Consider the following 22,292-nt stretch of genomic DNA (forward strand, 5'->3'; position numbering starts at 1 on the left):
AAAGCCTGGAAAAATGACTCCCCTTATCAGAGAATAGTTTGTAAAATAAATTCAGTTTGTAATATTGTGGTAACTATTGACTGATTATTATTATTTTAATGATGAGTTAATAAGTCAGTAGTGCATCATGGTGATGTATCTCACTATCATACAAGACACTGAAACATGTCTGTTTGTCCTGTTTGTTCATTATGTTTATTAGACGTGTGTCCTTTATGTAAAAGTACTTTTGGATTACGGGACTTTTTTGCAACAAAATCCTGAAAGTTACATAAAAGCCAATAAGTGAGGGCTTGTTTTAGACTGTTTTTGGCCCTGAAACAAAATTAAAACACTTATGTGTACATTGATATTTAAAATAAATGCTTGAGATTCAACACAATTGTCACCACAAAGGAGCATTAAAAAGTCTTTATTTGAGAAAAGTGAGGCATGTGTTAACAAAACATAGTTGGTCTAATGATAGTGATAGTGTAACATTTTGTTTCAACAGCATGAAAATAGCTCCACAGGGGCATGATTGGTCAGAGATACTAGTCGATTTGTTGGTTATGATAGTGCAATGCATCTGTTTGTTTTTCTAAAAACAGGTCTGCAACAGGATTGGTAAGAGAATGCTGAATGCAATTTTTGGGTCGAGTGTGGGAAGTGTGGGTAAGGTGCTCGAATCACTGAGAGCTATCTGAGGCACCACACGGTCCATGGTCACCACTAGATTTTTTGCTGACAGGAATGGAAAGTGCAAGATTTCTCCAGATCTGTTGGGAAGAGAAAAATAGAGAATGAGCAGAAACATATTTTTATGGTGTGTGTGACACACTTTTATTATTTATCTGTTAAATTACTGTCCTGTTCACCCTCATTTAACCCACAGTAGTACAAACCTGGAGTGGTGTCACTGCACTGTCTGAGTGAATTCATGGCACTCATGTAATCTTGTCCCAAAAACTGTTCGTAGTTTGTTCCAGATGGAATCTCCTGGAGACATTTAGTTGAGTCCTTGAAGAGGAGGTTCTTTCCTCCTTCTGACTGGAACATTCTGAATGGAGAATCAATGGCACCGGTTCCAAATTTGCCCTATAAATAAAAAACAAAATCTTCAGTTATTCACTCTTTAAAATTTGACCTAGATGTGCTAGTTATATGTCCATAACAGGGTCAGAAATAGACAGAGGTTTGAGGCAAAAATGCTGATTAAAAGTGCAGTGTGCAAAAACAATGTGTGCAAATAACAGAGAGGCTTTTGGAAGCCAAATTACCACTTTAAAGCATTGGTCAGGTGTTAGGACAAATGTTAGTAGTATAAACTTAGCGCTAAATTGATAAAATGTCGTGAAAATATTTTATTTCAGATTCTCAACACACTTGCACTGGGAAAAAACCCCACCATAATTATCCTGAAAATCTTATAAAATGGGGCAAAAACATGCCTCTCCAAAATGTACTGAATTTATAATCCTAGTCCATATTTTAGAAAGTAAACAACCAAAAACTAAAAGTGAAAATTGATCACTGACCTGCTGATCCTGGAGGATGGTGATCACCTCGGTGCGGCTCTCTGGACGAGTCACCACAGCATGCGCGGGAACCTTGGCCAAGTTGCACGAGAGGAAATCTGTGACCGGCACCGGACCCAGCCCGGGGCAGATCAGCTCGTAGTCAGCGGACCTTACATTGCTAGCCCACGACGGACCATTACCTTTGACAAGAGGAGGTGGGATGAGTGCTTTAGTTTTATAGGAAACAATGCTGACGTTGATGAGGCATGATGCCAAAGTTGGTCTCTTACCGTCACTGTTCTCGCCAACGATTGTGTGTTTGATGAAGGCGACATCACCGGCACCCTCCACGAGACATCTACAATGACATGCAAAACGTAACTTAGGCAATGTGACGACAATGTTTCCATCCTGGGGTGTGGCTGTGTGGCTGGAAGCGTCAAACTATTCCTTTAACATACATGCACCTTCTGCAGAGAATTACTGCACCGTCGCCGCCTACCTGAAGGCTCCAGCGTAGCCATAGTACTGCTCATCAGCACTGGCTTTGCACTTGGACTCGTCACCCACAGCTTTGCCACTGCCAGCACACTGGGTACAGAATGGGGAGGTGAGATCTGCTCCGGGGGCACAGCCGCTGGAAAAGAACTTTGCTGAGGAGAGGAAGAGATACAGTCAGTACAGTGTGTTACAGTTAGAGGTGTGCAAAGAGCACAGAAGTTTCAGGGAGGTGGTTGAAGTGGATGCTGGGATTACAAAGCACAGGGTTTTGTTTTAGATTGAGCTGAGGCTACAATAACACTTTTGCTTAAGTTAGGGAGAGACTGTTTTTTGTTGTTTTTTTTTGAGTTGCTTAAGCATACTGTAAACAGCGCTTTAGTTGCCACAACTGGACATTGTAGGGAAACAAATATGTGAGCATTTTGCAGATGCTGTGTATTAAATTCTCATTATTTCTCATTATGTTGATAGAAAATGTTAATATACACAATTTCAAATTAGCATGAACACCTTTTTTTAATTTCTGAATTAGCCTATAATGTGCTTAGATAAGCAGATGGTTACTTACTGAAGTCACAGTCTTGAGTAATTCTGTGGACGTGACCCATGGGGATGTTCCAGCCGGCGGTTCTGCCGATGCCTGTGTGGCAGGACCTCTTGCCCTTTAGGGTCTCCCAGGTCACACCTGAGCCTTTCTTTACTACAGCCACTGCGTAATAAGATGAGGCTTCACCTACAAGAGTGGAAATATAAAAAAGAACGACCAGATAATTATTAGTTATAGTTAATTTAATTTAAAAAGGGAGATAGATAAATATTGTTCTATAAGATGACTAGATGGGTAATTTTTGATTTTATTGTTCAGTAATTTACAAATAATTTCCTCATAATTTCAGTGGATATTATTATGACTAGAAAGAACAGAAATGCAAACAGGTTTATTACCTGGGTTAGTGCAGTGAGCTGTGGAGAGAGACAGACATCCAAATATTACTCAGGGTAAAAAAGGTAGAACAAAAGCACAGGATTATATGTAATGGCTTCTAAGCTATCTAAGCATCCTACATTCATTATACTGCTCCACCATAGCAGGAACCAGGCCGCACTTTCCAGCTGTGTACACCTGTCCTCCATCTACCGCCATTGCATCAGCCTCTTTACGCTGCAGAATAATTAAAACATAAATATAATAAAAAATAACAAGCAACAGATAATCAGAAATAAATGTCACAAAATGGAGCAACAAAGTTAGTAACATTCCCCCATTTCAGCCAAGACTGTTTTACCATAATCTTTTTCAGGCATTCTTCAACTGAGCCACCGTTCTGGCATTCAATGGTGGAGGTGCCGTCATCAGTCACACTGTTAATGCTCCACGCGTCACACTTGGAGGTCTCAGCATGGCCAACGGCGCACCATCTAATGGCTGTGGACGCGGCGCCTGCGGCCTGCTCTGGAGAGTGACGTGAAATATAACCATGAGCCAGTGGCAATATGTTTGTATGTGCCTCTGTGCGCTTCATTCACTCGTGTTTACGCTACCTTTCTTGAGGGAACGGACAATGCTCATGTATTCAGCACCCAGATAGAGGAAGGAGTCTGTGTTAGGCGGCAGCTGCACCAGCTTCATGGTTGAGTCCTTGAACATCAGATTCTTGGCACCATAGCCCTCAGAGGAGAAGAGGTTAAAGTTCTGAAAAGACACAAAGTAAGCACATGTTTAAATGGCTCATTATCCTCCTCCTCATCAGGCATTCAGCTCTCCCGCTCACTCCTTGTCCTGTGGAGCACTTTACCTGGACTGTGGTGAGGGATTTCCAGATTAAATCTGTCAGCTGTTGGTCCTTACGGGAGACGACAGCGTGAGCTGGTACCTTGGCCAGGTAGCAGGATTTATAGTTGTCGATAGGCGCTCTGGTGTTATCCTTGCACAGCAGCTCGTAGTTGGCCTTTTCAGAATCTGAATGTGTTTCACAACAATGATTTAAAAGTGTGATTTTGTTTTCCTGTTTCAATCTTCCAGTTCCAAATAAATCCCTGACTCATCCTCTCACTGCTATGCTTTAGTTTATGGTTTAACAAAGGAGTGTTTTGTTGATATAGACATGTTGGACCCTCATACAGAATGGGTATTCATTTGACAAAATAATTAGAAAACTCGGAAGAGAAGGGATGTTCACTGTCAAAAAAGCATTGAGGCTGATCCACCAACAGCAGATAATCATTGAAAGAGATGCTTAAAATGGAAAGAGAAACTCTATGTATTTCATGGCCTTGTGATACAGATTTAAAACAAATAACCAGTCAATATTTCATCACATACTCGAATAGATGATTGTGTTATACTGACCAGGGACAGTGAGATGCTTCACAAAAGCCACGTCTCCAGCACCCTCCGCCAGACATCTGTTAAATAGACCAGTCCACAGGTGCGTCAACATTAGAGGCTGAATCATCACCAGTGGTGTATTTCCACAGTGAGCGTGGGTTTCAGAGAGCATTAGATTACATAAAAAATGTCATCTGGAAGACAAATACAGTATATAAAGGTAGGTAGATAGAGGGCAGTGTAATACTCATACTCACTGGAAAGCACCGCCGTAGTCATAGTAAGGCTCGCTGTGGGACCTGGAGCAGTCTCCCTTGCACAGGGCGCACAGACTGCTGCCCCTCGTCGCCCCCGGGGCACAGCTGGACACGAAGAACTCGCTCACCGCTGTAAAACAAAAAGAAGGGCCGTACCCAGGATTTTAGAAACACTGAGTTTTGAGGGGTTACTGCCTGTCACTTCCTGTAACCCAGTGACACCAAAACTATCAAGTGTTATTGTCGATGGTCTCACCTGTGACACAGCTAAAGCACACATTCCATGCTATGATCGCTTGCAATGTGTATAAGTAACGTCTTTGTGGATTGTACAAAACATTTAACTCACCCTCCTCCACTGGTTTGACTGAAACGCCTTGCCAGGGGATTATGTTCATGGACACCAGAGTTCCAATGGGAATGTTCCAGCCTGCAGATTTCCCCAGCCCGGTGTGGCAGGATTTCTTCCCTCTGAGGTCTTGGAAGCCAAACTGTGTGCCCTTCTTCGCCACAGCGACAGCGTAGTAGCAGGTCTCTGAAGCTAAATGTGCACAGAACAATTGTACGTTAAAAAAAGGTTATAACACAAAGCTCATAGAAGATTATAAACATCCTTTTTGCTCATGCTTATTTCACCAGTAAAGACTTAGATTAGTAGACATACAGGGGCCATAGTCCTCAGCAATAATGGGATGCAGGTCGTAGTTGTTCAGTCCAGCAGTGTAGATGTCTCCTCCATCCAAAGTGATGGCATCTGCTTCACCAGCCTGTCAGAAAAAAACAGATCTTTACTGACCAGTAGCACAATGTTTACTCTTACCAGCTGCTCAAATGATTTTTTATTGATTATCAAATGCAGCAGAAATGTATTGAATTACTGTATTATTGCATAATGTTTAAGATCTGTGTACTTCTCCCACACGTCTACTCTGCTATTTTTTAAAGGAAAATATATTTTACAGTTGTAATAGTTATTTTGCATGAAAGATTTTATGAATACTTTGTATAATATGAGGCAGTTCTGTGTAAAAATCCTCTCAGCAGTATATAAAGCAGATTAAAACATCTCCAACTCACATACATTAATGCAACAGTGATACCAAGAATTAAAATAACGTGTTAAAACATTCTACATAATGAGTTTGATATTTTACACTTTTACATACAGCATATTTTCATGATGATACTTACGTTAAGTCTGATTTTGAATACAAGACTTGAACTTGTACTGGCGCTTTTTGACATTGTGGCAGAGGTGAAACCTCACTCATACATTTAATCAAGTACTGCACTTATATACAATTTGTGAAGCACTTGTACTTTACCAGAGTGCTCCCATTTTCTGCTGCTTTATAATCCTACTTCATTATATTTCATTGAAAAGTCTTGCACTTTTTACTCCACCACGTTTATCTGATTGTTTTATTGCTATCATTACTACACAGATTAAGATTTTGGACGATAATGAAATGATCACTAACAGTGTATAAAGTTGCATAAAGATGCTGCTTACACATTAATGGAGGCTATCAACACTTACAGTGATTAATATATGAAATAATGATACACTGTGATTGAGACCATCCTGCATGATGAGTAGTACTCCTAATACTTAAAGTACACCTCTGTACTTTTACTTGCTTAAGATTTTGAGTGCACATTTACATCATCATGAAGTAGTATTTCTTCAATCAGTGATTGAGCGAATAAAAATCAATATCAACTGAGCAGCCATTTTTACAGGATAAAAGATAAAATCCAAACGTTAACACTGAAAGCAGAGCAGCCAGTGATATAAGCCTACGTTCCTGATGACGTTCATTTTCTCACCTTAATGGCGATGATACAGTCGATGGTGTTGTCTTTTTTCACGCAGGAGAAGACAGGAGCCTGAGCAACGAGGTCCTGACACTTCCGGTGTTCTTGTTCCGACTTGACGCACCATCTCACCTTCTCAGCTGGGGCCGCGAACACGGCGGCTGTGGATGCAGGTGGATGAATGAGTACGCAGTTAAAATGAGCGTTTAGTTAAGAAAAAAAAAAAAACAAGAAAACAAAATAAAAAAACCCAATGAAATATGCCTTCTGCAAAAAAAAAAAAAAAAAAAAAAAGTCCTTACCGAGGCATCCGAGCAGTGCCACGAGAAGCAGAGGCCTCATGTTGGATGTCCAGGTCAGTAGAGCAGAGTGACAGGGAGGCAGTTCGGGCTTTTATATCCAACCTCTCTGACTAGGCTGAGGGGGGGGGGGGGGGATGATAAAATGCCTGTTTGCTCAGGTTTCCTAATGTGTGTGCGCGCGTGTGTACTTTAGTGGCAGAGAAGGACAATCTGAAATTTCCTCACACTGGAAAGTCACAGATGCTCCTTTTGAAACAGCTGAACTATTGTTCGCACTGACCTGAAATCATCTAAAGCAACAGAAAACAGTAATAGGACACCAATCACAAAGCTTCACAGTGTTCTCTCCTGCTTTGTGTTGCACTGCATGTGACAAATGAGGTGACTGTGATTGACTGACATTGTAATGATTGTAATTTATCAGGCCATAAATCTTTTTGGTCACAGAGCAAAATACAGTGATCAGAAAAGAAAATGTAGTGCTGCACCAGTGAATGCATTTAATTAAATGACTCTTCTCTGATTAATCAATTCTGCTACAATCCTGCTACTCCAAACTCAGATCCTTTATTTAAGTAAACCATAAAAATACTCTTATCACAAGTAAATGACCTAAACTCTCAATCTTACTGTAGTAAAAGTGCAGAATTATCTGCAATATATACTTAAAGTGTCAAAAGTGTAAGTGCTTGTTATGGAACAGAATGACTCCATTGCATTTGTGCTATTATTATTACTAATTAATCAATGTGAAAGTAGCATTTTACTCTTAGTTTGAGGTGGAGCTTATCTTACCTACTTTGTATAGTGTCAGTGACAGCAGTGCATCATATTTTAGAAATGAATCCTTATATATTGTCAGTAAAATCATAATCCACAACATAACCAGTAACTACAGCTGTCAGATACATGTAGCAGAGTGAAAAATACAGTGCACTTACTCACCATTAACTAGTTGCATATTAGCATGCATATTAGCTCTGTATTAATCATATTAAGAACAGTAATTCTCCCTTATTAACTCTTGATAAATGTGGTCTATTCTTACATAACTAAACACACAACTACAAGTATTAATAGTGTCCAGATAAGTCTAAATTAAGTCTCCATAACTTAGAATATGTTCCCTATTGTAAAGTGAGGTCTTGATCATGACTAACTAAAAACTAACTAGTTTTGTGTTTCGTAGAATAAGGGATTAATAAATACTTTATTACTTTATAATGACTAATAAGGAACTAATATACATGCTAATAAGCAACTAGTTAATGATGAATAAGTGTACCCTAAGATAAAGTGTTACCAAAAATAAAAAGTTGCACCCTCTGAAATGTAGTGCTGCTCCTCCTCTATTGCATAATATCCTTATTGTAAAATTACAGGATTTTATCATGAGGCCTGGCACTGTAACCACCAGCTTATCAACACAGAATAATGCACTTTATGGGGACGTATTGTAAAATCTGAAGTTATGTAGTATATTTCTTGGTAATTATTAAAGTTTAAAATTTTTAAAATATTGCCTTTATCAGAGTATTTCATTTAGAAAAGCTGCAGTATGTATGACCCACATAAGAGGGGAGTTTACAGAGTCAATATTACCCAACACAAGAGCGAAGGTTCACGTTGATTTGTAAAGCCTACCAACAACACCTCCTCCTTTGTTGTCATCTGCCAAATATTGAAATTTCACCCAACAACTTTCACAATAGACTTCTTTTTTTTTTTTTTTTTTTTTTTTTAGCTGTTTTTGGTGGTGCAAGTTTGGAAGATCTAATGGACTTCAGTTTTGAGGACAGTGTAAGTTAACCCTCATGTCGTGGTTCTGTAAGATAAAAAGATGGGTTTATTGGACAGGTCTTGGTGGAACCAAAGTATAAAATATAACTAAGGCATGAGGTCACTGGTATAACTGATAAAAATCCTTTTGTTTGCCAACACTCTTCCAGGAAACCAGAGGACCATCCTTCACCATCCTGCATCCAAAGCCAAATTCTTTGTAAGTGATAGCCTTCATTAAACTGTTCTCAGGTAATTTAGTTCACCCTGTTCTGCACTTTTTGTACTCTTCCTTACTTACATGTTTTTTGTGTGTCTGCTAACACTTACTGTACTCAATAGACTTTTTAAAGCCAATTTCTCTCTCCATGAGAATAGGAACAAACAGAGTAATAAATCAGTAATGACTAAGAGTGTGATCAAGATTCTATGAGATTCTGATGTAGCAGGGGGAGATGAGGGTATAATCACTGACAATGCAATCTGCTTAGATTTATTCCTTTTATCCGTTTTGCCCTGTAAAGCAAATAATGCACGTGAATCTAAAGTGGAGTTGACCAGCAATGATTCAGTGATTCACAGTGAGAACAATGGGACAGTTTAATCAGTCAGAAACTTGCCATCGGCAAATTCTGTGCAGTCATTTCTTTCAAAGCAGCAAAAATCAATCAGTCATCAAAATGTTTTTAACAAGGTGAATCAGCAGATTTCTCAACTCTTTATTTGGATAACGTAAATGTTCCAGATTTTTTTTTTTTTTTTTTTTGGCTGAATCATTACAGTGTATGTAACCCTGACCTTAGTCTCACCCCACCATGACTAATTCTGTATTTTTACCCCACTCCACTGAGATAAACCCAGGTACTGAGTGTACATAGACTTCTATCCACAGTTTTGCATCACATTAGTAGTTTTATTTACACAAAACTGTGACTAGGTAATGAGCAGACTATCAGGATTTAATACTTAAAGTAGATTCTTCATTTCATGCATTCTTAGTTGCCTGAACATGTTTACTGGCATTGAGTATTTCATTTTATTTTACAGCCTGAAAACAATATTAACTGATGATCATAATCTGTCATATGCAATGCATTTTGTGACTATATTCAGGTGCTACAGGGTGTAGTCGGACATTGTTCCTTCTTCCAGTTAATATGTTTTTAACAGTCGTTCCTCACCTGTCCACCAGTGGTCTTCAGTGTCCTCTGTAGCTCATCACCTGATTGGTTTCCTCCCTTCACACCTGTTTCACAGTTCAGTCATTAGACCCTGTGTTTATTGTCGTCAGCCAGCATTTCCCTCTGAGTGTTGGGTCTCTTGCCTGCTCGCTATAGCCACTGGTTTTGTCTGTTGCCACCACAATAACGACTTAATTGTTGATTTCTGACTAATTAAAAACTTGGTTCTTGTTTGTTTTAGTTTTTTTTTTCCTGAGCTCTCATAGATGCCTGTGCCTTTGTCAATCAATGCTGACGCTTCACTCAGCGGTGTTAGAGTAACAACACCTCCTGATAACACAGTTAACAGGGTAATAACTATCCTGTGCTCTCTGCACAAGGCGACATTCACTACACTGCATTATTTATACAAAGGGAGGCATGCTTTTTATTTATTTAATTATTTTCACTGTTTCTGTTCACTCAACAGGGATTTCTGTTGGAGACAGCAAGCAGAAACTCTGTGTGAACTTAAAACTGAGTTTTGAGTGTGAAATTCCAAAAAATGAAATTGTATGGATATAAACTCAGGTTTCTGATTTATATTTCCAGTGGTAAACATGAATATTTAAGCGTGCCTCACATCAATAACAGGTAATAATTTCAATTGATTTTAACTTTGCAATCCAGTGTATTGGAATACCACAGGGCCTCTTGTGACTGACTGCATGTGGGACAGTGATTATAGTCCACCAGGCCGTCCTGACTTTGCTAAATCAAGAGGAGATAAGCTTATCATCAATGATAGTTTTCCAGAAACATGCAGAGCAGGAGGTTAACCATACGTTATAGGTTGGATATACACATTTTCTTAGTCTGTTTCGGATGTACTGTAGGGAAAATGTTGCACAAAACACCTGCCATGTATTTTTGTGACAAAGAGGTAAAAGTCAAGTTTAACTGCAGGAGTTAACAGTGACATGGTGCTCAGCCGGCGATGACTCATCTTCATACCTACATGTGATGTTAATACTTTTGATCAAGGCCTATGAGAGTGACAGACAGTTTCTAGAGAAAACACATCTAGCTTGTTAATCAGGAAATTCAGAAGCTGCCGGCCCGAACACCTCGTCATGTGACAGCAGTGGTGAGCTTTTACTGCACCGATACATTGTTGGAGATGGTACTCATACTTTACTTACTAGTATCTTACTTGAGTATAGTACTTATTTAAATGTACATAATTACCTTCCACCACTTCCCCTATATAGGTTGAAGCTTAAGGACAAAGTGGCATGTTTTAAAATCCAACCCCTAAACCAACACATTAAAATGTCTCAAAATGCATTTCTGTTGTAGGTCTTTGGCTTTCAGGAATCCTATTTTATTTATAGTTACAGATATTTTGTAGGAGGTCCCCAAATAGATTTTTTACCAGCCAGTCTGATGATTCAATTCTTCCATCCACAAACATGCCTCTCTAGACTGCAGGCCCACGTCATTTGTGTATATTAAGGGATACTCCAGCTATGCACTATTTCAGTCCCATGAAGTAGGAAAAAGAAACATCAAAATCGATGCAGCAGAGGAAGAGATACGCTGCCTTTTGGTCTCTAATGTGGGCCAAGCTCCAAAAATGCAAGATCCTACATTTCCCATAGTGCATCTCTTTCAGACCCTCCCTGCCTCCATAATGTTCACTTCTTTCAAACCCCACACCTCCAGTCTTTGTACTTTTACACCTCACACTAATAAATACATAATATAACCCTGATGACATGATTGAAGTTATTTTGTCAAACTGCACAAAGTTCCTCCAGAGTCACAGAAGATGTTACACAACTGTTATCACCGGCTGTGACGAGTTAACTGAACTCGATGTGTAAAAGTCGGTGGGGTGCCCCCAGATGGCTCGCTGACACATTAACTTCCATTGACTTCATTCTGAGAACGAGCTGAAAGGTCTGTAGATGACTGGGTTCAACAGCCTTCTTATACAACACTCAACCCTTCAAACAAACCAGGTCTGAGGCTGCTGCCCACAGTGCCCTCATTAACCTTTCATCAGCACAGGCAAATAAATTCAGGTTTTATATGAAATGCAATTAGCAAAACAATAAAACAAGCTGTAAGTGTGAATTGTCCATCACAGTTTTGAATAGTATACTGATTTGAAGTTGATATTTTGACCTGGGAATTAGTACACAGAACAAACCCAAAATTCCAGATGCTGCCATACAAAAAAATAATGTTTTTATAGTTGTGTTTTCTTTAATTGGATGGGTAAAACGTGTCCTCCTTTAGTTCCCTTTGCCAGCACATTCCTCCTCAACCACCACACACACACAAAAACAGGTGGTGAAGGAATGCCCTTGTCGTACTGTAGTGTCCACACAGTGTGAGGAGTGAAAAAGAGTCAGTGTCCTCATTTGTTTGTACAGCTGCAGGTCCTTTTCTTTTAACTCTGACCATTGCCCCGAACAGATGCTGCTACTATAGTCAGTTGGGGCCCTCATCCTTTTAAAGAGAATATAAAACACAAATGTAATTTCTGTAATCAAGCATGTATTTGATTAGCGTGCGATTTAAGCTGACATTTTACCTAATATCTTATTGTGATATTACATATAAAGTAATGTGGCAGTGCACATCACTTCCATTCTTCCAGGACTTAGCTTTAAATAAAGAAATATATGAGAGTGAGAGAGCAGCTCTTCTCAGCAGAAGTAACAGCAGAGACTTAAAGGTTCATCGTGATGCAGAGTCTGACATACTGACAGCATTTTCTGTTTGAATATTCTGGAACAGGCATTAGTCCCACTAGTTAATGGTCATCTTCTCCTCATTTATTGGTGATTTGTTACCTTTTAAGGCACATTACCACCACCAACTGTCCATGTGAGGAACTGTGAGAAGCCGCAACAGATGCTCAATGTCAAAAGGTCAATTGTTGCATCTTATTATAAAGCTGTAACTATAACCATGTGCTCATGTGCTTCAGGCCTTGTCTATCCAAGTCCTATCTCCATTGCCCTGTCTTGTTAAGGGACAGGTTTCAACTCCTTGTTGGCTAACATCCTCACACAGCTACTATCTTGTTTCATTTAGCAGACATCGTTCTTTGAGGTACGACATGTCACCAGTGCATCAGGCAATCTAAAATAATATAATATGGACACTGAAAAGATGTTTATAAGATTATTCTAAAAATATCAAATTAAGAATCTGAATCAGCCTCAATGTTGCTAAATTTTCATAACAAATTCGGAAAACACACTGTTCCTTTTGTTTCCATCCACAGTGCAACAAACTTGTGCACTATAATTTATTGTAGCTGATTCTGACGTGTTTCTCCTTCTACCTCTATGAGACTTTCAAATAAATATTTTGATTTTGGTTTGGGTTTTTACCTACATTAGTTATGAGTTTATGAGGTTTCTTTCAATAACTAATAATAAAAAGACCAAGCAGAATCTCCCTTGGTTTTGGTGGTTATATTTCAACATCAGCATATTTTCTTGGCAGCATATAAAAAAAAGAAAAGAAACAATGACTACAGCTAAATATCAGTCTCTCTAAGCCATCTCTGTACAGTGTAGGTCCGACTGATGAGATGTACCACCCTCCATTCATCCCCTTCTGTATCAAAAGTTGAAATCCAAAAACAATCTACTAGTCTCTAATAGAAACTTGAGTAAAAATATGTAGATCAGCCCAAATCCTCTCAGATCTACACAAGCGTGTCGCTGGTATCTGACACGTTTTCTTGAGTTGTAACTTTGCAGACCTTTTCTCTTTAGTGCCCCTGCTTTCCAAATAATTACAATTGTTCAAACAATGACCGAGTGAGAGACCAAACTTGGGTCAAAATAAACAAGATGAGCATCCCGTTACCTGTCCCCAGGTACAGAAAAATAACAAGAAGAGCTAGAAAATAAACTCTGACATTTAACATCCTTTGTGGGAGGTAAAAGTCTTTTTGTACAAGTCCCTGGTGCCTCATCATCAATTTGTGATCCATTTCTTGGGTTCTTTTTCATTCAAATATGGGCTATATCATATATATTCTATCCTGATGTGCTTTAGTCATCTGAACAAACTGAAGCCTGCATCAGAACAGAATATAGCACATTTAAAAAACTGCTGGCATCTGCAACACTTACTGGCCAATGGTAGGGTGCTACAAAGGGATTAGGCTGTCAGTAGAGACGTCAGTATTCAGACTAGTAGAGTGGCGGGGGGGAAATAGTCCATCCACTAAGAGTTGTCTTGGCAAAAAAATGGGGCCTAATTCCAGGAGAACAGAAGGTTATGGGATCAAGGCCAGTAACATCGTCCCAGATCGTTGGTGAAAGGGTGAGGTCTACCAGAGAGATAGAGAAAAGCAAAAAGTGAGTGTGTCTGGGAAAAGGCTAGTTCCTCTCCTGCACAAATACAGTCTCCTGTGGACAAAGCCCCGCCTCCTGCAGTGTGATGTCATAGTCCAAGTGGGCGAGCTTCCTTCTAGGAAAGTTGGTGACGAGTTCGAAGCGTTCGTTAGGGTAACCCTTGGACTGGACATGTCTTACCAGGGCCTTGAAGAGAAAGAGAGGGAGTGATAAAACTAGAAGTGAGATATTTTAAGTAACAATGTGTATTCATGTGATAACATTCACTGCTGACTGGGTAAAACAAGGAAATGCTCACAATTATTTTAGTTAAAGAAGTGGGAGGACAATAAATAAGAAGCTAAAATAAGCAGTCCTTAGCTTAGCTTTTCATAAAGACTGGAAACAGGCAAACAACTAGCCTAGCTAGCTCAAAATGTTGCATCTTATTTGTTTAATCTGTACAAAAACATAAGTGTACAAACAACAATTCGCTGTTTTGTCAAGAGTAATGAGCCAGACAACTTCCTGGAGTCTGACAAGCAGTACAGGCCAAGAAATAGTCCAAGATGTGAGAGTGGCTTCATCTCTTCTAACACACAAGTGTATTTCCCAAAATATTAAACTGTTACTATGGTGTGTTCTCACCAATAGTTTTGCTTTAGAAGACAAAGAAATCTGTTCTCTCTGTCCATCTGGGTAGCGGAGCATCAACCTCGCTTTGGGACCTGTGTGTGAGGGGCAAAAAAGAAGAAAAAACAGTGTGATTAATATCTTTAAGAAATGACTGTGATTAATATCTTTATAAATTTCACTGTGGGAAAGCAGTGCTTTTGCCATGTCATTATTCCCTCAGTCATGTAATATACAGTTAGCAGTATATAAATAGAATGCTGCATGGTAAGAAGAAGGTTTGCACTGGAAATGGCTTTGCAAGATGTGTGTTAATGGCAGCTAAGCCTTTCATTTACTTGCTTGATGTTATCTATCAACATTCTTCACCATGTCTGTGAACTTGTAGTTGAAAAAACAAGCAGCCTAAGTTGACCAATCATAGCTCTTGAGGTCTCACATGGTATTTAGTCATAGCACTAATATGTAGTTTTCGTAGTTTTTTTAAAAAGTCATACGTCAACCCCATAAATCTATAAATTTGGCTTAAAGCTCAAAAGATGCCCCACTTTAACGCAGCGTTCCAGTATCACAACAGCATCAGCATGTTCCAGCTCTCACTGAGTACTACTCAAAGCTTTAGCAGAGTTTGGACTGACCCTGTGAGTGCTCATTAACTAATCGTTAAAAGGGAACATTTTGAGAGAGGTCTGTTTGCAGGCTGAAAATGAACTCAAAGACATTTTCCATTCAAACACATCCTCACACGTGAACCGCCGACATAGCTATTCCAGGTTTAGAATTACACATTCTCGTACCATTGTCATCGGGACAGTCCACGTCACAGGTGTTGGTGGTGCTGGTCTTTGACGATCCAGCGCTTTCTGCCACTGAGGAACAGTGGTTCCCCCCAGAATCTGGGTCGGGCTGAGAGTGACGTGGACCAGCAGCTGAGGGCTCCAGGTGGTTCTTTTTGCTCTCCTCTTTCTTGTGACTGTGGTTGTTTTCTTTGTACGGAGACTTTCTGTGGGAAGAGGTGGAACTATCCGGATGTAGACGTTGCTGTGCCGCAGTGGCTGAAGGGACCGGGGTGTGTTTGCTGGTAGAACTTTTCTCTTCGTGGGGTGCTGGCGTTTCGCTGTCTGATCCATCAACGGAGATGGGGCCCTCGCTGTCAGAGAAAGGCTCTGCGTCCGATTCGTCATCTGATCGGGGGGAATCGGGGGCTTCGGGGACATTTGAGGACTCGTAGTGGGTCTCCTGTAGGGAGGCTCGGATCGCTGCCTCCAGCTGACTGTCTTCACTGGCATCAATCAGACTCTCCTACAAACAGACAGAGAGAGTGCAGCTGTAGAAATCAAATCAAAGAGCTGGGCAAAAAAAATCACACAAGAATGGGGTAAAACTTAATACACCAGCCCAGGCTGTGTGATTTTTTTTGCCCAGCTCTTTGAATCAAATATCACAATGCTGAAAATATGTTAATATTGATAATTTACTAAGGGTACAGGATTAAACAACTGATAAACACTTGTGAATCAAGACAGACAGAGAAGAGAGATCTTTTAAGAGCAGAGACAGAATGAGAATTAGAAGTGACACATGGGATGAGAGACCCACAGAGCGAGCACGTTTGGCGGGGGGTGCGTGGCAGGACGGCCCGTCGAGCTGCCCGTGCTCTGCCAGAAAGCCGGTCGCCTGCTCCAGGAACGATGCCACATCTAGCTGATTCCACTCCACCATTTTTTGACCTAAAACAGAACATTTTATGCTACAGGTCAGGAACAAAATTAATTTATAGATTATCAGAGGACAGAAAAAGCAGGGAAAGTTAATGACTGGAGAAATGTGTTCAATCAAATCAAACTGGAACTAGTTTGCAGACGTAAACATCTCGGGTAACACTAACATTATTCTATTTGTATTGTCATACAGATGATAATACAGTTCACATTCATCTTTATTATTTATTAAGTGAAAACTGTTGTAGTCCTGTATTGATCCCATCACTTAATTATACAAGAAACTCTTGTCTGTCACAGGATGTTGAATACTGTAGTACACTAATGCATTATCTTGTGTTCTAAAAGTCATGCATGCAAGAGGAAAATGTTGTGAATTTAGAAAAATAAACCAACACAAAAAATAGCATCTTCTAAAAATAGCAATCTTTCTTATGCCACTTATGTTTTGTGTTTGTTAAACTTCTAAAAACTACATAGCAGGAAGGCATTACCACACAAACTCACAACTCACCTGTGCGGGGGTCGAGGATGGAAATGTAGGGAAACTTGTTCAGCTTATAGAATTGGATGTATCTTTGTCCCTCTTCACTATCATGATATACCTGTAATCAAAGAAATGGTACAATTCCATAGAGATGAAGAGTTAAAACATGTAATGACTGACTTGTATTTTCTCTTCAATGATTGATCAACTTTGTCACCTGACCTCAACACACAAACACCTCAGTGCAGTGTTTGCAAGAACGTGACATCAGATCCTGTTTTGAAAATGCGTACCTGCCAGAATATGAAGTGTTCTCTGATGATGGTTTTCACTGCATCATTACTCCAAACATCCCTGTTCAGGCACTGGCAGGCGAAGTCCTGAACATTTTGAATGTTGATCATTAGCCACTTGTTCTCCAGCTGTCCACAGTCTTTTGCCTGTAAACAAAAAAGAGGAAATACAGAGTCAGAAACACCAGCATTACTGGCCAGTCCAGTTGCAGGAAATGGTAACAATCTCCCATTATGCTCCTGAGTTGTGGTGTTGAATAATGGCCAGGAAAGTGTTTCTGCCAAATGTTGTGATGTCACAGTGAAGTTGACCTTTGACCTTTTGGTTATAAAATCCACAATTTTATCCTTTTAGACATTTCTATGAGAGGTTGTCATATTTAGCTTATGAATTCTTGAGTTCTGAACACAAATGTGTTTTGTGAGGTCACACTGACATTCATCTTTGACCTCTGACCACTAAAATCTCATCAGTTCATCCTTGAGTCCAGATGAATGTTTGTGCCAAGTTTGGCTTTCCTGAGATATCACATTTTATGAGAATGGCAGGGACGGACAGGCAGACAGACAGAGAGACAACCGGAAAAAAATAATTCCTCCAGCCATGCCTGTTGCTGCCACAGAAGAATTTGTAAATTGTACAATTGCTAAGTTGACAAGTGTGGATGAAGACCAGAAACATGTAAGTGTTCAAGCTACATTTTGATTAAAAACAGTTAATTACATTCACCAAGCTAACAGGTTTTCCTTTATGGGGAACATAACCATCTAACCATCTGCATCAGTGGTACGTGATTACATCCCATGGTGGACGGAATCTCTCCGACAGCTGATTTCAACATTAAATAACATTAACATTAAAAAAACCCTGACAACCTCCAGACTCCTGCCCCTTTCCACCTGTGATCCACACAGTCACCATCTGAAATTTCATTAACAGCTCACACAAACGGACTTAAGGCATGCGGTGTAAAGTGTAAACTGAGTTGACTCCGTACCGTCTCAAAGCTGCCTTTGTGCATGAGCTCAATGGGTGGACGGAAAAGGTCTGCCAGGGTGCTCAGTTTCTTATCCACTGTACCACCGTTACGCAGCTCCTGTTCCTGGCGAACTAGGGAAAGAAAAACATCCATAGTCAGAGACAGAGAGAAAAGTATCTAACTTTGTCACTTGGCTGTTGTTGGTTGTTATTATGCAGCATTCATTCATACCACATTCACCCCCAACCAGATTCTTTGACCTTTTTAAAATACACTGTCGTACCTATGGAACACTTTGGCCTTGGCAGAGCTGCTTTAGGTATGTTTTGGTCTGTATTGGACCCACTCTACACACAACCTTGACAATTATACATTGTTTGTGCCTCTATAACTTCTGTTCAGCGTCTCTTATACTCATTCTGACTTTTTGGTTGAACACATTGCTTTTCTAAAGAGACCAAGTTTATGACTGTGAGCATAATAATGGGTACTTATTTTTGGACAAAAATGACAGTGTCTGGTGACAACTTAAGCTTGGAAATCTTTAATACTACTCACTTGTTTCTGTTTGGAAGTCTCTGAAACCATCGAATATTGATCGAGCAGGTCGTCTTCGCTTTGGCACTGCACGTGTAACATACAAGACACATCAAAAGTCAAACTCAGCAGATGACTGAAACAGTGTGGCCAGTAAAAACAGCGATGAAAGAGAATGAGGTAGAATGTAAGAAAAAGGAGTACAATACCTCCAAAAAGTGGTTCAGGTTCCACTAATATGTCCTGCTTCTGGGGAATGGGTGCTCGTACTTCACTGAGACATGAGGAGACACACGTAAATCTAAGATATAAAACAATCTAGAGCAAAACATCTATATTAATCAGTTATAAAGATACTTGCCTGAGAAATTTAGGGGCGCAAGAAAAAATTCAGAGTGTATATTTGAGATACTACACATGGCAAGAAAGTCTGAAGACTGTGCTCTACTTTTGTTTGACACAAGTTTGTAAAGAAAACTATGAGCTTACTCTGAAGGGGGAGCTCTGCTGCTGCTCGAAGCTGCTGAACTGGAGCTGGTGCTGGGCTCCTCTGCTATCCCGCCTCCATCCAGAAACATGGTCACGGCCATCTCCAGGTTGTTGTTGCATGCTTCCAACATATGTTTGCCTACGCTCTCTGTGGCTCCTAGAGGAGCATTGGACATAAACATACTGAGTAAAATAGATAAGGTTGTACAGCTACATGTGTGTGAACACTCACACTACTCATGTACTTCAGTTGGTACCAAAGTTTAAATGTGCAAAACAATACAACTGATGAAGTACTTCACCCTATTACCCAACCCTATGATGGAAAACTGTACCTCACCAGTGACAGAGTAAAATTTGATGTTCACAGATTGAAATAACCTATTTAAAGGACTGTATTAATGTTTGAATGTTGTAGCTTGCTTACTACATGTCATGTGCACATTACTGCTAAACTTTATTTTTAAAGCATCTTCTTAATCTTCAGCTTCAGTACTTGCGTTTAAGAGGACCCCTGGCTTCAGTTCATTTCAGTATGTTGTCAGACTAAAGTCTGACTGATGGAGCCAATATAGATATTTTTAAGTTAGTGTTTTTTAAATTCTGTAATATACTGGCCGGTATTTGATTTTAACATAAAGTTAGTTAGTCATTTGTCAGAGATCTCTTGAGGACAAACTTTGTAATGGCAGCACTGTTTCTAAATCATCTCAGATATATCTTTGCATTTCTGTACAGCAATTCTGTCCAGGGTGTACCCCGCCTCTCACCCAGTGTCAGCTACAATTGGCTCTAGACCCCTCCGTGATAAACCGTATGAATAATGAATGGCTAGATTTCTGTGCAGCAATTTCTTGTTACTTAACTCCCAACATTTACTGTGATAACGGACCAATCTGTAATGACAAAGTAAAAATTTGATGTTTGTGTATCAAATTAATCCATTGAAAATTTCTGCATTTGAAAAATTTCTGCATGTTGTTACCTGTTATGTATACATACCGCTAACCAGTTTTCATTAATCTCTTGCCTTTCAGAGCACTACAGGTTTTCACTGACTTCACTATTTTGTGACAATGCATTTTTGCAAACAATTGAAACAGGTTTGTCAAACTCCTTGTCAATGAGAACATCCTGTTTAGTATTGATTTAGTGTGTAAATGTAGAATCAAAAACTTTGCATTCATGAGATCTCTTATAAAAAGCTAAAACAGTGTAATGATCAGTCATAAAGGCAGATATGCCCGTCACTGTGATGGATTACCTGATTTTCAACAAGTCTCTGCCAGTAGTGGAAAGTAACTAGGTGAATTCACACAAGTACTTTATTCACATACAATTCTGGAGTACTTGTACTTTACTTGAGTATTGCCATTTTCTGCCACTTTATATTTCAATACACTTCTGAAGGAAATATTCTACTTTTTACTCCACAACATTTATTTGATAACTTTAATCAATAGTTACTTTGCAGATTGAGACGAATGACACAAAATATAACCAACAAAAAAAGATGTATTATTATGTATTTACAGACTTTATACGCTATCAAGCAGTATATCAAGTAGTTAAAATTATTCCGAAATGGGCCATTCTACTTAATAAGGACTTTTACTTGTCGCTGAGTATATCTATCTATTGTGTGATATTGTCACCATTACTCAGGTACGTGTCTGAAAACTTCTTACACTACTGGTCTTAACAAGTTGACTGCAACACTGTACTGAAATGAAAGTCAAACAACTGTCTGGGCGATGGTATGCTTTGGGAAATAGCAGTAGGCAGCAATGCTAAATACAGGTTACACGATTTGTAGCGAACTAACTACTAGCCTGTAGCAGGCTAATGCGTGCAAAAACACCAGAATAGTCTTTTAATGTATCCAAAATAAAAATCGCCACAATGCGCTACAGCACTATAATATTATGCATGTGAGAAAACACTACATCTGAGGATCAACTTTTAGCCTTTGTAAAGAGCAGGACACCGTCTGGCTTCAATGATCTTTCCGTTTGTACTGCGCATGTCCGTTTCACTTTCCAAGTCTAGTAGCAGCCCCCGACCTGAGTCTCCTGTTTTCTCCGATAAATAACTTAAAACTGAAAAACTGTCCATCGTGTCTCAGCGTATACAAACCACCTAGGAAATCTGAGAGAGTAGTCGGAGAGTGCGCTCATTCGAGTGTGGTTAAGAGCATAGTCGGAGTGAAGCTGACAGTTGGGACAACATGAAGCCTGGCTGGTGATGAAGAAGGGAAATGTTCACAGACGACGTCCATTCCACACTATCAAAGAACCAGGCAGTGCAAAAAGAACACAAAACCAGTTCCAGGCTAACGATACAGTATTTTTAATGAGCACCACAGAGAAAATCTGATGTTTCAAAGTGGCTGTGACAGATAACATCAAAGGCTAGTGGTTCTGCGATACCTTTTCGGAGTCTTTCACTTGAGTTTAGCAGATAACTGGCTCTGCTTTTTCCCCTCTGCAAAGCATTGACAGCGCAGGGGCCAGAGCAAGACTTAACGTCCGTTTTCTTATCTGCGCACTAATTTCGTGATTTGTTGGACAAGGGAGCTATTCCTGTTGGACAACCCAGACCTACTTAATAGATTAGATGCTGAATGAAATATTATTTTTACCTGTTATTGCTGTGAATTGTTGTATTAACCCGTTCACCCCCGGAGCTGAGGTGTCTCCGAGCGCCGCCATCTTACCGCCACAAACAACAACATAAATGTGGCGCATGCGCTACGCCGTCCTTTTCCCCTGCCTGGCGCGGCGCGAGCCCCATGCGTCACCAAAGGATTGTGATGTATTGTGGGTAATGTAGTTCGGAAAGCAAAAATAGCATGTTCCTGGCATAGACTATGGCTAGTGCACATACACGTGTATGCAAAAGATTCGACACCAGATATGGTCTTAATTTTTTTTTTTTTTTTTTTGAGTAATTGAGTATTAGGATGTCCAAACTTTGAGTTGAGAGAATGAGTGTGCAGATTGATGAATTGGATGTGATGTTCTATCTTGATGGGGTTCCATCTTAATTGGGGTGAAGTGCATGCTCGTCTTCTAATCTATGTTGGCTGGCACCCCAGTTAAAGGCATGACAAACAAGAAGACATTCAGTAATTTTACTGA

The 22,292-nt window shown here is 39.8% G+C and overlaps 2 protein-coding genes across 2 annotated transcripts; both read right to left on the reverse strand.

Annotated features, from left to right (window-relative positions):
- Positions 1–396: 396 nt before the first annotated feature.
- Positions 397–6,839, reverse strand: tfa (transferrin-a). Its single transcript, XM_018676659.2, has 17 exons — positions 6,707–6,839; positions 6,417–6,565; positions 5,251–5,353; positions 4,936–5,127; positions 4,587–4,716; positions 4,351–4,406; positions 3,797–3,960; positions 3,543–3,693; positions 3,287–3,453; positions 3,066–3,162; positions 2,946–2,963; positions 2,569–2,733; positions 2,002–2,152; positions 1,790–1,857; positions 1,518–1,699; positions 885–1,077; positions 397–758 (listed from the first exon to the last, which is right to left on the reverse strand). The coding sequence occupies exons 1-17, from the start codon at positions 6,744–6,746 to the stop codon at positions 712–714; spliced, it is 2,073 nt and encodes a 690-aa protein (XP_018532175.1). The 5' UTR covers positions 6,747–6,839; the 3' UTR covers positions 397–711.
- A 6,285-nt stretch (positions 6,840–13,124) lies between these two features.
- Positions 13,125–21,930, reverse strand: ubxn7 (UBX domain protein 7). Its single transcript, XM_018676660.2, has 11 exons — positions 21,794–21,930; positions 19,153–19,309; positions 18,873–18,937; positions 18,685–18,750; positions 18,145–18,257; positions 17,147–17,293; positions 16,881–16,971; positions 16,245–16,375; positions 15,443–15,947; positions 14,661–14,740; positions 13,125–14,219 (listed from the first exon to the last, which is right to left on the reverse strand). The coding sequence occupies exons 1-11, from the start codon at positions 21,897–21,899 to the stop codon at positions 14,058–14,060; spliced, it is 1,623 nt and encodes a 540-aa protein (XP_018532176.1). The 5' UTR covers positions 21,900–21,930; the 3' UTR covers positions 13,125–14,057.
- Positions 21,931–22,292: the final 362 nt, after the last annotated feature.

This window comes from Lates calcarifer, linkage group LG4 (assembly GCF_001640805.2).
Source record: "Lates calcarifer isolate ASB-BC8 linkage group LG4, TLL_Latcal_v3, whole genome shotgun sequence".
NCBI classification, from domain to species: domain Eukaryota; kingdom Metazoa; phylum Chordata; class Actinopteri; family Centropomidae; genus Lates; species Lates calcarifer.

What these genes read in the sequence shown, in the direction of transcription:
- tfa (XM_018676659.2), bottom strand. Translation starts at nt 6,746, where the DNA reads ATGAGGCCTCTGCTTCTCGTGGCACTGCTCGGATGCCTCG. An exon ending in AGTCAAACCAGTGGAGGAGG is followed by an intron (nt 4,717 to 4,935) that starts GTGAGTTAAATG and finishes TTTGTTTTACAG; the next exon opens with CGGTGAGCGAGTTCTTCGTG. An exon ending in CCATCCTCCAGGATCAGCAG is followed by an intron (nt 1,078 to 1,517) that starts GTCAGTGATCAA and finishes TTTTATTTATAG; the next exon opens with GGCAAATTTGGAACCGGTGC.
- ubxn7 (XM_018676660.2), bottom strand. Translation starts at nt 21,899, where the DNA reads ATGCGCCACATTTATGTTGTTGTTTGTGGCGGTAAGATGGCGGCGCTC. An exon ending in ACAAAGGCAGCTTTGAGACG is followed by an intron (nt 17,294 to 18,144) that starts GTACGGAGTCAA and finishes TTTTGTTTACAG; the next exon opens with GCAAAAGACTGTGGACAGCT. An exon ending in GGACTGTCCCGATGACAATG is followed by an intron (nt 14,741 to 15,442) that starts GTACGAGAATGT and finishes CCTCACACACAG; the next exon opens with GTCCCAAAGCGAGGTTGATG.